The sequence below is a fragment of the Psittacula echo genome (assembly GCF_963264785.1).
Source record: "Psittacula echo genome assembly, chromosome: 2".
NCBI lineage: Eukaryota > Metazoa > Chordata > Aves > Psittaciformes > Psittacidae > Psittacula > Psittacula echo.
In genome coordinates this window covers 12,363,611-12,378,250 of record NC_137737.1, presented here as the reverse complement: position 1 = coordinate 12,378,250, position 14,640 = coordinate 12,363,611, and the positions used below count along the sequence as shown (strand labels likewise).

The 14,640-nt window shown below is 36.6% G+C and overlaps 1 protein-coding gene across 1 annotated transcript in view; it reads left to right on the top strand.

Annotated features, from left to right (window-relative positions):
• SUGCT (succinyl-CoA:glutarate-CoA transferase) overlaps nucleotides 1–14,640 on the top strand; it is a gene marked incomplete at both ends in the record, with an annotated part of 312,897 nt that overhangs the window by 126,532 nt on the left and 171,725 nt on the right. Inside the window, one exon of the mRNA XM_080610616.1 lies at nucleotides 4,907–5,009. Within this exon, the coding sequence (XP_080466742.1) occupies nucleotides 4,907–5,009 (103 nt within the window). The remainder of the gene's footprint in view (nucleotides 1–4,906; nucleotides 5,010–14,640) is intronic.

Below are 14,640 nucleotides of genomic sequence, written 5' to 3'. Positions count from 1 at the left end.
GAAGATCCTTTCTGAAAGGGAACTTGCTATTTCTTTTTTCTGATGACATATGTTACTAGCTACAAGGCTGTTGAAATCAAGGGACATCTTCTAATTGGTTTTTGAGTGAGTTTTTGAGTGGTTTTTGGTTTTCTGCCCTTGAGCAGTTAAAAGAACAGCAACAAAATCCATCTGTCTTTCCATTACCCTCAATGTGCTTTTATCGATGTGTGTTTACCTAGCACTTTTTAAGTTAATTTGCACTTCCTTTGTTATAACTACAGAAGTTACAGTCCTTTTGCTTACTTGAGAAGAAGAGAGGAATGCTTGGGTAAAGGGAGCATACTTGTAGTGTGCATAGTGAAACATTATTTGAATCCAAAGAGAACTAGTTCTGGAACATGCTGGATTTTACTATTCGGGAGCCAATATGGATGTTCCTTAAAAGTCATGATGGCTTTAAAACTTCATAAAGGAACACAAATGTCCATTCATCTGTAGTACAAGTTCTGTACTTAAAGATAAGGGTTTATTGATAGTTCTAGTAAACTGATACGAACATTTATAATATGCAGAAATATAAACAACTTTCAGGGTTGATTTGTGGTACCTGTAAATATCTAGGCTGTGCTTTATGTAGCTACTATTTACAATCTACTATAGTTGACATTGTTTAAAGTAGTTGACATACCCATGAGCAAAACCTGTCATTACAATCATGTTGATCCCAAAGATAATTAAGGTTCTGGTGTGGTTCACGGAGTGATTAATCAGTAACCAAGAGGATGCTAATTAGACACTAACACAGAGATGCTTACATGCTATTGAGTTAATACTATAGTATTAATACTATAGTATTAATTTTGAAAACTCTAATTGTATATTTGCTGTACACTAAGGGATACTGATCCATTATTTGAATTTTCAAATAAATATTTTTCTATGACTTTTAATTTTGCATGGTGTCTTCCATAGTTATAACTGTGAGAAACGATACAAACTGTTTTACTCAGTTAACTACCATTGAAGAGAGAAAATATTGTAAGTATTTGAAACTAAATAGACTATTGATAGAATAAACCAATGGAAAAAACAATGCAAATTCAAGTTGTGCTGGAAAACACCAGAATGCTTTTGTGGACTTCAGCAAGAACAGAGAAGGTTTTTGAGATTGACTGTGTATAAAAAGCTAGATGTTGCTGTTCCTTCTGCATTTGATAGCTATCCAAATTGCTTTTCTAGATTAAATTAATTGCCATAAGCTTCATATATAGAAAAAAGTAGTATTTCGCTTCAGTAGTTTTTCTAAACTTACCTTGTGTGGATTTGGATGGTTTTATCCATTAGAGAAGCACGGGTGGATTTCTACAAAGGATGTACCAATGACTGAGGATTTCCTAGGAAACCTGGAAAATGGGGTATATGCAAAGAGTACACACAGAGTAGATTCATTCATGCTTTAGAAGTCTTTATTTCTTTGAAAAACAATATTTGTTAAAAAGAAATAAAGTTTAATAATTAACATCATGAGAAAATGTATTTTACTAGAACCTGGGTATGTTTCTAATTCATTAAAGCCATTTCATCTACTTGTGCAATTCAAGCAAACACTCTTTCTTTTCCCCTTAATACTTGCTTTTAAACATTTTTCTATGCTTTGATTTTGTCTTTTATAAATATCCATTCTCACTTTTATTATTAGAATTTATTAGTAAGCAGAAAGTGATTAGGGTCTTGCTTTTTAGGAAGCAAAGCTACACTATGGTTTGAGTAAGGAAATAAGGTGTGAGCTCTTCTTATTTGATAGATTTTTTTTTTTTTTTTTTTTTTTTTTTTTACTTTTGGAAGCAGTTTTTTATATTATGCTGTAATGTTTTTTCATTATTTTCTGGTTTAAATTTAGAGTTTTTCATTTAATGGTGCCTGCTGGATTTACAAATTGAGGAAAAATATATTGAGTTTGATTTTTTTATCATGAAATAACATTTCAGTTAGCTCATGCTGCTCTTTCTATTCTTAACGATATTTTTACACATGAAATATCTCTAATGTTAAAAGTTTCAGAATCTTATGCCTCATTTCAATATTGCAACTTCAGTATCTTCATGAGTGCTGTGTAATTCAGTGCAGAGAAGGCTCAGAGTACTTTTTAAAACTCAAATAAGATGTCATGCAGACTACAGCCTTTTCTAGTGAAGGAAGCCTTCATACAGGCTTTGCAGCAATGGGTTTGTTCTCCGTTGCTATACATATCCTTTTTTCAGAGGTGTTTTCAGAAAGAGCCTGCATTCAAGCTTTGCAGTACAGACTAATGCAGTAAAAAAGTAAATTCTTTTGAACTTCTAAAATACTGGTAATAATTATAGAAAGCTAAACTACAGATTTAAAATGATTCTACAAATAAATCATAATTTAAATGGCATTTATGTGATTCTAACTGTAGCAGATGGAACATTTTAGAGGGAAAAGGGACTCATCTGGAAATATATGAAGCTGGAGCGTGAATCACATGGTTAAGTTCTGCAGTCACCAGGTATCACTGAAGTTCTGTGGACAGATAAAGATTCATTTGAGAGTGTCATGCTTTGGACATCAGATGATCAAGGGAATGATGATAAAAATATCAATAATTATAATAATTTCTTAGTGATGGTCCTCAGCACCATGGTTATGATGGAGTTCAAGAGTCCTGTTGTAGATGTGCTGTCTTTTCTTGGAAATGAGATAGTAGTGGAGGTTGAGGTGTCATAAAAAGTAGTATCTGAAAAAAGCTTTTCATTTATAAAAAAGGAGTTAGTGGGCCATGAATTATGAGGCATTTCAGGAGGGAAATGTCTCAGTTGCTAGCAGAGAACAGCACAATTCTGTATAAATAGCACCAATAACTGACGAGGAACAGTTTTTGTGTGAATCATATTTGCACTGTGCATATTTTGAGCCCCAAACCTTAGTAATAGGAGGCTATGAATAAGAATATCCAGATTATGAGAACTGTTGCCAAACAGAGTACTGAAGGGAAATGCAAATTATAATTTAGATTAAAGTCATGCTCTCCTAATGGCTGCAGTCTCTGAGGAGGGAAGGTTATCTACCTCTCTAGTTACCTTTTTTCCCCAATTTCCTGTAGTGTACCTGGTTTCTAGGTGCAGCCAGCAACAGAGTACTAAATTAGATGGACACTAGATGTGCCCAAGAGTGGAATTATCTTTATGACTGACTGCATCTTTACCATGAGTTAACTTGAATAGTCAATGAAGTGTATAGTAGAACAGTGCAAAAATTTTACATTTTCATTAGAAGTGGTGCTTCATTATGCTTAATTTCTTCAGAAATCAGTGCTTCATTTTATAATACATTTTGCACTTTTAAAGCCTTTTATTCTGAATTTTCTATTTTATTGTTCTTCCAGTTCTACTAGTATTATTTGTTTACTTCACATGTATTCAGCAGGAGTAAAGCTTCTATTTCTGAGGAAGACCCATGCAAAACTTGGCTTTGAGCAACCTGGTCTTAATGGAAGGTGTCCCTGTCCATGGCAGGGGGATTGGAACCAGATGAGCTTTAAGGTCCTTTCCATCCTAAACCTGTCTGTGATGATTTTACGATTTTCCTATTTGTTTAGTGTGCAAAATGCATTGGATATCAGGATTTATTCCCTCAAAGCTTGGGGAAGTTGTTACTGCCCAGGGAGAAGGATATTAACTGTGAAGTTTGGTTCCATATCTGTGACCTAACTTGTTGCCATCGCTAGTTTCTTTTTCTTTATTCTAAAAGTAGCATGAAATACTTTGCAGCCAATGTCTTCGTATGTATTAAAGTAAGTTTACAAAGTTTGACTTTATACTGAATTAAGGATTTTCGTGCCTTGGGCTTAGTCTCTGTCAACTTTCTATCAGAAACTTGGAAGGTTGTTTTTTGCATAACGTGTTAGAAGTGAAGCTGAATGTTACTGACATTGTTCCAGATAATGCTTAGGGAACCCTGAACTGGTGAGGTACAGAATAGCATTAATAGAGCATCCCTTATCAAGGTTTCTATTAATTTAATTTCTATCGGGTCATTAAATCGCACTTAATTTTTTTTCAGTGTTGTACATATCACAAGGTAGAGCTTTTCTTTCTAATAATCCCTCAGTGTTATTTACCATCATGAAATTTAAGAAATGATCTCCAAATAAGTTTACCTTTGATTCAGAATCCAAGATGGCTGCAGAAAATACCATCTCTCAGGGACTGGTAATTCTTCAAGAGTCTGTTTTATTCATGTGTGTAGCTCTACTGGGCAAATGAGGAAAGAAAAGGTATCTAGCAAAAGAGGAGAAGTAATGTGATGGTATTGAATGCTTAGAAAGAAATAAGCTGAGCAGAGATCCTTAGGATACATTATACAATCATACAGCAAGTAAATAGGTAATCAGTGTTGTTATCTGACCAAAAAATGTGGCTCTTGATCCTCATGTATGTTTTGGATGTAATGGAAGAAAAACACTCTGGTGCTTTACTTCAGCTTTTAGTGAGTAGTGTCCTATGTTAGACTTGTACTTATGTTCTTTCAGTTTTTTTATTGTTAAATATGTACATGAAAGAAAACAAATGTGAAGCCCATTAGCGTAATTAAGCACTGGAGGAAACCCATTGATCCTTATTTGAAACTGTAGATAAATTTAGCTTTACATCGTTCTGATCATCTGAAGCAATCCAGCACAGAAATAGAAGTCAGTTCAGCTACGTTCTTTCCCTTATATCTTTGGGTTTTGCATTTCTGAAGCCCACGTGTCGTACATTTTCATTATGTTACTCACTGCCTGGAAAGAAGTCAGTGGGGAAGAGTATGGAAGCAATGAGAGAGGGAGGAGACATGCTATACAATTATTTTTTGGAATCTGAAAGCACGGAGTTGACACCACATGCTTCTTATTTGCTCTTAGGTTTTCAGAAAAAGCAACGATTGAATGGTTGCAGCTCTTTGAAGGTAGCGGGGTTCCATATGGCCCAATCAACAACATGCAGCAAGTATTCTCGGATCCTCAGGTTGGTTCTCACCAAGTCTTTTCTGTATGTTATTACGTGTGTTTTACAGAGTAACAATCGCTTTTCCTGCCACTAAGACCTGATTTCAGCTACTTTAAAATCTGATTTGAGAGTTATATGGTGGATTAAGTTTAAACCAATAATATGGCATAATGAGAAATAAATACAGATCCTTAAATGAATTATATGCTTGGGAACACAGATTTTGTCATAGTGCATTAAACGGTAGGTATTCCATGACTTGTATGGGAGTCTGTCTTTCAAAAATGGCTGATAGAACTGGCAAAGAAACTGTGTAATTGTGTTTTGTCAGATAAATATGAAGAAAAGTACCTTTCTTGCTGGTCACAAGCAACTGATTTTCTGTATGGAATATGGATAATCAGAATGTATACTGTTTGGAAAAAAGGGCAACTTTTTAACTGGAAAGAGAAAAAATAAAGCACAAAATTAATATCTAGAAAGATTTTAATCTTTTCTTGGCCTGGTGGTTTCCCTGGCTGAGAATGCGTCAGCTTTCTATTTATTTATTTTAAATGTAAATTTTTTCACTGACTTGCATCTATACATAATTTAAAGTAAAACTATTGTTTATCTGTAGAGTTATATTATTTCTGTATTCCCTGATCCCTACACTTCTTTTCATCCTCTAGCTTATGATGGCTTAAAGGGCCCAATATTAACAGAACTATGCTGTCTTGAATAGTGTGACAGGGTATTTTATGGCTATTTTATCTGGTGATGAATCTCATTTAAATGAATTTTTAAGAACGAGAGTAACCAGAAAAATGATTGACCAGTGTCTGTGCCTGCTGTTGAAAAGTGTTTGTCAGGATTGTGAATACACTTGTGGTCTTTGGGAAAGAACAACAGGCAAAACAATCTATGAGAAGGGAATAAATTGATAATAAATGTTTGTTACATTTTTAGAGGTATAAGACAAAATTTGTTAGGCTACTGCAAGGAAAGAAGTTTGTTGTTTTTTTTTTTCTTAAATAAATATGCTCTTTCTCCTTAAAATGATGTAGTACCATGCTGTAAAGTATGCATAAGCCAACTTTTTCACTTCATAACTTTCACAGGGATTAAGGTTGGGCTTTGAAGAACAGACAGCAAGAGTATTTTAGTAGGATCGTGGTTGACTTGGCTGTACTTGGGGCAACATAGGAAAAATGTTCTTTGCTTTTTTTTGATGTTGTGCATTTTAAGAAGTCAGGTCCACTCTGAAAGAGGCTGTTTTTTAAAACATAATATGTCGTGGGATGGCCATTATCTCCCAGACTGTAAAGGGGTTAGCTTGGTTACCTTGCTCTTGTTAGACTTCACCTAAATATTATTTTTAATACCTATATTATGATGATACTGTGATTTCAGATATATATATATATATATATATATATATATATATATATGTCAGGTTATTACCTGAGATAGTTTGCCTATCTATAAAAGGTATCACAGTGCTGTGCAGTCAGAGACCACCATACGGTGGATTTCAAAAATCATTTCCTGTAAAGGGCCACACTATCTCTTTTGGTTTTTTTCTCCTGATGAAACTGCTTGAAAACACTGTCTTTTCTACAACCTTCTTTGAAATAAATGGCACTCGGATGTTGTGTTCTTATTACTATTGGAAATGAAATGTCAGTATTTGTGGTGATGCTTCATGTTATACATGTGTTTAATTTCTGATGCTGTCTGCCTCGAGTGCTTTTCTTAGTGATTATTCTGTTCAAGGAGGGGAGAAGACCGCACTTTTTCTTGAAATACAGAAAACTGTTTAAGATATTGCTATTATGGCAAGATATTTACTTTACATCACTTATATAAAATTAGACCCACCCACTCCACCTTTAAGTATCTGAAACACCATCAAGCAAGCCAGCAATTCAGGGAGCGGCATGCTCAGCCTGTTAAGTATAGTTTTTTAGTTTCTACCCAAATGTTTTGATTGTGAAGACTTCAGACCTTCACAGGTAGCTTCGTTGCCTGGAGTCACTTATCCATAGCTTGGATTTAGATATTTAGGGACAGTTCAAGCAAAGCTTTTCACCTTTACCTTTCTTGTGAACTGTAGTTTTTGCCATTATACCTTGCCCTCTCCCTCTACTTGTTCATCTTTCTGCTGCTGTACCAACAGCATGTGTCTGGGATAAACACACATGCTTGTGTATGGCTTTGCTCTTTCATAAGTCACTTTGCAATTCTGGTTTCTGAAACCTCAAAACCTGTAACAATGCCCTAAGACTGTGCTTAAGACTAGGGTAAGTAGTCTAGCAACACCTGAGAATCCATAATCTAGGTATCCTCTGCACTATGGAATGCCAGTTGTAACAGGGAAAAACCATCAACAAGAATGTACTGTAATCACAGCAAAATTTTTCTCATGTGTAAAGCTGAACCCTGTCATCAAGTATGAGACCTTTGTAATCATGCTTCACAGTGTTCCCATTATAATATGGTGGGTTTTTTCAGTCTTAGTTTAGATGAGCAAATGCGTTTCTAGGAAAGATGTCACTCAGCTTGCATTTAATAGCCTTACTTACTGATACTGTATAATAAGTACAATGTGATATAAAATGAAAGAGTTTATCATAATGCAGTGATCTGCTTTCAGTACTTATTTACTTTCAACCATTGCAAAGACTCCATAAAAACATGAAACCTGGTGATACATCAATATAAACAAACTCTAATCTACCTCTAATAGATAATACTTAGGTCTTGCTAACCTCTTCCATTTTGGGCATTACCAGCAGAATTGCACATAAAGACAGTACCATGTTTTTTTAACTTCATGTTATTGCTACTGTCTTCCTACTTGATCTATGGATTTTGATATCCATTATGCAATTATTCATTGTAAGTAGTCATGCACCATTAGTGACCAAGATGCACTTCATGGACATCAACAATCACAGAATGGTTTGGGTTGGAAGGGACCTTAAGCTCGTCTATTTCCAACTCCCTGCAACGGGCAGGGACACCTTCCGTTCGACCAGGTTGTTCCAAGCCCAGCCTGACTTGGCCTTGAACACTGTCAGGGATGAAGCATTCGCCTCGTTAGTTAACCAATCAAACACAGGGCAGCTCAGCTGTCAGTCTTGCTGCAAAGGGTGCACAGAGCTGGTACCAGCCACAGACAGAAATCCTATGTTGGAATAGTACAAAGGAGGAATGGAAGCAAGTTTGAGGAGATAGGAAAGGCAAGTAAAGGAGATGCCTGAAGTGATCTGATGGAACTTAATCAGCTACAGGTGGGTTGTGGTTTTTTTTTCAGATTTTATTTTAGCTAAGAGGACCTCAGAACTGTGAAGGCCAAGAGTGGTTTGTATAACTTCTTCTATAAGCTGAGATAAAATGACACATTTTTGATCCCAGGACATTTTGTTAATATCATTAACAGCTTCAGTTGTACTCCAAGTGAGCTGCCAGAAACCAGGAATTTTTTTTGCTAAGTTGGAGTGCCAGGTGATACTGTTTTTTCCATGAATGGAGGGAGACATCCACTTTTCCCACTGATTATAATCTTTTATTCATTTGTGAACTTAAAATGAATACCACAGGCATTTGTACTGCTAAGTCAATCAGTCTGTGGATAGATGTATATGTGTACTTATGCATGAATGGATAAAAAGTCTGAGAGGAAGGAGAGCACATTCACTAGTTCGGGCAACAATTCCCTTTCAAAATAAGAAGGAGGGAAAAGTGTACAGTATGGACTATAATAATGAAGCTTTTTATAGCCCAACGTTTTCAAGCTAGTTTTTAAAGATGTATTCTTTTAACCAGGCCAAGATAGTGCAAACATTAAAGGAATTCTTAAAATGGTTTAAAAAACTTACTAGTGATCTCAGTATGGTCCCATTTAACATACCCTGGGGAACATGTGTATGAAATACAATGTTGTTTGAGGTTTTCCAAACAAAACAAACTTAAAAGAGAATACCATTTTTAATAGAAACTATTCAAATTCTCCCAAAAGATAAACCAAAACAAAACCAGGTACGCGCTGTACTGCAGCTTAATATGAAAGAGCAAAGACCTTTGCTGATTAAGTGAGGAGACTGAAGGGGTTTTTTTGTTTTCATTAAAATACTACTCTCCCCTTTTTCACAATATGATTCCTAATTTCTTTTAGTAATAGCACTGTGTAAAAACACTGTTCATACACAGCATTATTACTTTAATTAAATGGCTGGCATGTATAAGAAGTAACAAAACAAACCAGAAACATTGTGGGCAGTTCAGTAAATATTTTAAATCTGATGTTTACCAGGGCAAATGCATTCATGTTGATGAATTTTACTATATGAATATTGCCAGCTGCAAATAAAAATGAAAGCCATGCAGTGGTATTTCCCCCACCACCCCCAAGCGGTTACAGTCATACCACACAAGTAGAGCACATCAGGTGTAAGACATCACCCTGATGCATCACTTCTGAGAAATATGGGGAGGGAAATATCGGAGCTGAAATATCACAGCTGGCCCTGATTTCAGCTCCTGCCAAACACCTGCAGACTCTAAAAGGATACCAAAACAAAACTCCACCCTGTGGCAAGAGGCCATCCCTTAACAACCCTTCCCTGACTTTGCATCACTATAAAAATTAATTTAACATTTTTTACAGAAACCTTAGTCTTCCTGTCCCAGAAGGCCATTACAGTTGCTTTGGCTATTTCTCTGAATATGCCTCAGAAAAAAAACCCCACAGTAAACTGAGTATTGAAATATCTGAAGCTGGCGATTATCTAATGTTTTATTATTTGTAGGCTCTTACAAAGGTGGTAGTTTTAGAATTATCCTCCAGATTGTCTCTTATTTTGGAAGTCATTTCATTTGAACACATCCTGGCAAAAATTGCCTCGCATCTGAGAAAAGCTTCTACAATCAGAATTGTGAGCACACAGAACAGCCGAAGTTCCAAAGTGTGGTGGTTTCTTGGTGGTTTTGTTGTTTGGTTGGTTGGTTTTTTGTTTTCCTGTAAATCATCTTATGCATGGTGGTGGCTGGTTTGGTTTTTTTTGTGTTTGGTTGGTGTTTTTTTTAAATTAAATATGACCATATTTCACTTGTTATTCTTTGTAGAACTAGACTTTTTGGCCCGTTGAGGGCTCATCCCAAGTCAAATGGAATTACATTAATGTCCATAATACTGCAGGGAGGTTTTTTTACATATAGCGGTTTCTGCAAGCAAAAAGCAGCTGATGAAGGCCTGAGGTAATACGATGTGTCTGGAAGTAATTCCTAACAGACAGGAGAGAGGAATTAAGTTTTGCATGTGTCTATTAGATAAATAGTATAACTGGTTAGATATTTTCCAATGGAGCATTTTTACATTTAAAAATGCCAATTCATTGAAAGTGAAACATTGCCATGAAGGTGTCTAAATTCTATTTTGAAACAGAAATTCAGCTCCATTCCTGCCTGTCTTGCTGAGTTAAAAATGTGCACTGTGTAGCTTTGATTTGGTGTTTTGAGCCAATTTTTTATTTCAATTTTTAAATTTTATACAATGAAAAAACCCCACACCACCAACCATACTCAGGCCTTTAATTTTGTCAAAAGTAGCTCTTTTGTACTAAATTACAAATGTTTTCAAGCTTTTGGTCTGTGGGAAATTTAGGAAAGTAGTTTCTGTTCTAAAGTGGAAAGCATTAAGGAATGGAACATAGTTTGAAGAAGTGAAATGGAAAATCCAGTTCTAAGACTGTTTGTAGTATGCAATTCCCACGTATACACAATTATGCAGGCTTTATATGTGTTATGAGATAGTTCTATATGCAGATGTTATAGGAAGGACTCAAAATGAGACATCACTTGTATTTCAGTATAAGGAATATTGTAATAGCAGGTGGGTTTTTTTTATATTTTAGCTGTAGTGAAATGTGGTCCATGGCTATGTTAAATTTTTGTGTGGCCTGCCTGTCTTGCAATGACTACTAGAGAGCTGTTTATCCTGGGCTGCATCAAGAGGAGTGTGACCAGCAGGTTGAAGGAGGTGATCCTGCCCCTCTACTCTGCTCTCGTGAGACCTCACTTGCAGTATTGTGTGCAGTTCTGCTGTCCTCAACATAAAAAGGACATGGAACTGTTGGAACAAGTCCAGAGGAAGGCCACGAGGATGATCAGGGGACTGGAGCACCTCCCGTATGAAGATAGGCTGAGAAAGTTGGGGCTGTTCAGCCTGGAGAAGAGAAGGCTGCGTGGAGACCTCATAGCAGCCTTCCAGTATCTGAAGGGGGCCTACAAGGATGCTGGGGATGGGCTATTCATCAGGGACTGTAGTGACAGGACAAGGGGTAATGGATTCAAACTTAAACAGGGGAAGTTTAGATTGGATATAAGGAAGAAATTCTTTACTGTGAGGGTGGTGAGGCACTGGAATGGGTTGCCCAGGGAGGCTGTGAATGCTCCATCCCTGGCGGTGTTCAAGGCCGGGTTGGATGAGGCCTTGGGTGACATGGTTTAGTGTGAGTTGTCCCTGCCCATGGCAGGGGGGTTGGAACTGGATGATCTTAAGGTCCTTTCCAACCCTAACTATTCTATGATTCTATGATGGGGTTCTCAATAAACATGAATGTTTCTATTAATAAAAGGCTTTTGTATGTAGAAACAATCAATATACATCTGTTGTCAAGATAAGAAAAATAATGATCAAGATCAACACTTTCTATTATGAGGTTCGTTCAAACTTGCCTATAACTTTGCAGAGTTTGACCTGAAATTTCCAGTGCTGTTTGTCTGCTTAAATCTGAAGTACATTTGGAAACATTTCTGATAAAATGATCCATTCATGTTTTATAATGAGTTTCCAGAAATCTATTGTTTTACCATATAGAATCATAGAATCATAGAATAGTTAGGGTTGGAAAGGACTTTAAGATCATCAAGTTCCAACCTCCCTGCCATGGGCAGGGACACCCCACACCAAACCATGTCACCCAAGGCCTCATCCAACCTGGCCTTGAACACCGCCAAGGATGGAGCATTCACAACCTCCCTGGGCAACCCATTCCAGTGCCTCACCACCCTCTCAGTAAAGAACTTCTTCCTCCTTATATCCAATCTAAACTTCCCCTGTTTAAGTTTTAACCCATTACCCCTTGTCCTATCACTACAGTCCCTGATGAATAGTCCCTCCCCAGCATCCTTGTAGGCCCCCTTCAGATACTGGAAGACTGCTATGAGGTCTCCACGCAGCCTTCTCCCATCCTTACAACAGTTTTTTTCTCTGGGACCTCTGCTGCTGCTGCTCCTTTTTAGAGAATTAGTCCTTTTTTAAAAAGGAAGTGTCATAGATATGCAGTGTCATAGATATGCTCTTTTGCTGTTCCATGTTTTTAAGGGTGAGGAAGAGAAGCTGGCTATGAATAAAGGTGAATGGAGCCTATGATATTTTAAAATCAAATAACATCTTTCTGCTGTACCCTCTTCTTGAAGTATGCAGGATAGACTTGACTGTTCAGTAGGTGAGCATTTAATATGCTTTGTGAACCAGGCTGTTATCTGTCAGATTCTTAATTTATTTGATGCAGATCATGAAAAGCAGTGAAAGAGGTGAGAGGCTGCAGAAACATGGCTTCACTTTTATAGGTGTTGAATGCCAGACAGGAATATCTTCTGCATCTGCCGTGCAGTTTACACGTGGTTTTAGGTAATTCGCTTCAATCACAGAGTTAAAAGGTGATCATTAAGCCTGTGTGCCTGATGCTTTGAGCACCTGCCTTATGATACCACATGCTAAATACACAGCAGCACCGAGTTCTTATGGATGTAAATGAAACTGTTTGAAGTATACTTTGGCTATGTAAAATACAATATTGTTGAAAATGCTGAAAAACCTATCATAGTTGTCTATCTGTATTTTTCTCTGTGCTTTGGTTTCTTAGCCATGAAACTGGGACTTATCTAAAAGCAGTGCTGTAAAGATGCAGTAGTTATGCTTCTGGAAAGCATAGCATCTAACGTGAAAGAACCCTTTGGGAAATTATTTTTTTTATTGTGTGATTTGAGTGATACATACAAAAATAAGGCCTGGAGCTGCACCTTACTTACGAGAAATAAAACCACTACCTCACTGAACAGGGAAAGAGCCTGACAGGAAAAGAAAATCAAGCACGTGCTTAAAGATGAACTGTATTTCTTTTGTGCAAACTAGCACATGATGCTTAGTAGCAGCATTTTTAAAGTTCTGCCTTAATTCCTTCTAAATGTGTGCATAGGTGAATGGTATATGTCAGTACTATTTGCATATGCATTCCATTGAGAAAAGATTAATGTAAATGTTGATTATGGAGAATATTAAGTTCTCAAAACATCTCATTAGAAGTCTGTTTTCATAAAATACTGAATTATGTTTAAAATCACGTTCCTGTCATGGCCATTCAATAGTACAAAAGGTCACATAGCCTTTTTGGACATTCTCTTTTAGAAGAAGACCTGTTCAAAAGCCATGCTCAGGTTTTGAAACAAAGAGGCTATTTTTGAAACCCCAGTCTTTGTTAGGTCTCAGTATTAGGAGTCCGTAACCAATGTCCCTTACGCTTCAGGTTCTTGGATTAGTTTCCACCCATGCAGGAGTTACACACTCATTGCTCAACCTTGCAGCTAATCGAAGTGAAATCAGTTGATTTCAAAAAATGTGCATTTAGTGTCTTACGCTACCAAAGTACTCTCAGGATAGGGCCATCCAACTTCAAGACGTACCGAGTTGGTTGATGTGTAAGTTCAAAATCCCTTGCAGAGTGGGGGCTGAACTCTTGCTTCTGTTCATCTAAACTGTATAACTGTGGGAGTCAAAAGAGAGTTTTTAACTAACCCAGTTGTTGGCGTTTATCTGAAGTTTGGTGTCATATCTGTTACATGTACGGGAAGGGGTGAAATACAGGTATATATGTATCTCATGAAGTCTTACAGCCTGAAGAGAGTTTATATGCTGAAGCAATTGATTCTTTAGAAGTTTATTTGGTTTTTCTTTTATCTTAGCGTTCACTGAATAATGGTCAGTTAAAACTAGGTGTTCTTTGCTTTCCCTGCAGTATGTAAATTGTGAGAATATCTGTGCCTGTTGGTTGCCTAACAAGACCATACCAAATCAAGTAAGAAAACATCATTTTTGTTTTAAAATGTTTTTCTGAAGTAGATGTGGATTCATTTACTAAGCGAAATTTATAGGACAACCCATAATAAACGGAGGAATTTCAGCTAGAAGTTTAAACATGCTTCATTATATATCTCCTTTCAATAAAGGGCCACTTATACAATTTCCTACTGTATTTGTATGTTTTCAAAATTAATTGCCACCTTGTTCTCTTGGAGTTCATATGAAGGTAGCCTGGATTTATTTTATTCTTCTTCTCAGAGACCCTAAAGGCTGGATTTAGTCATAGGTCTTGTTTACTTTTAAGTAGATTCATTTGTAATCAATATAAGTAGCGTGGTGGAGCTTTGTAGTGTGAGTTATGTTTTGTAGGCCTGAAAATAGTAATGGTATTCTGGAGAATATGGTATTGTATTTGGCATCTTGTCTTTCAGAAGCTCTCAGATAGTAGTAGCTACAGATGATAATATATATATATATATATTCCAGCAAGGCAGAAAATAAAATGGGAAATCCAGCAACCAA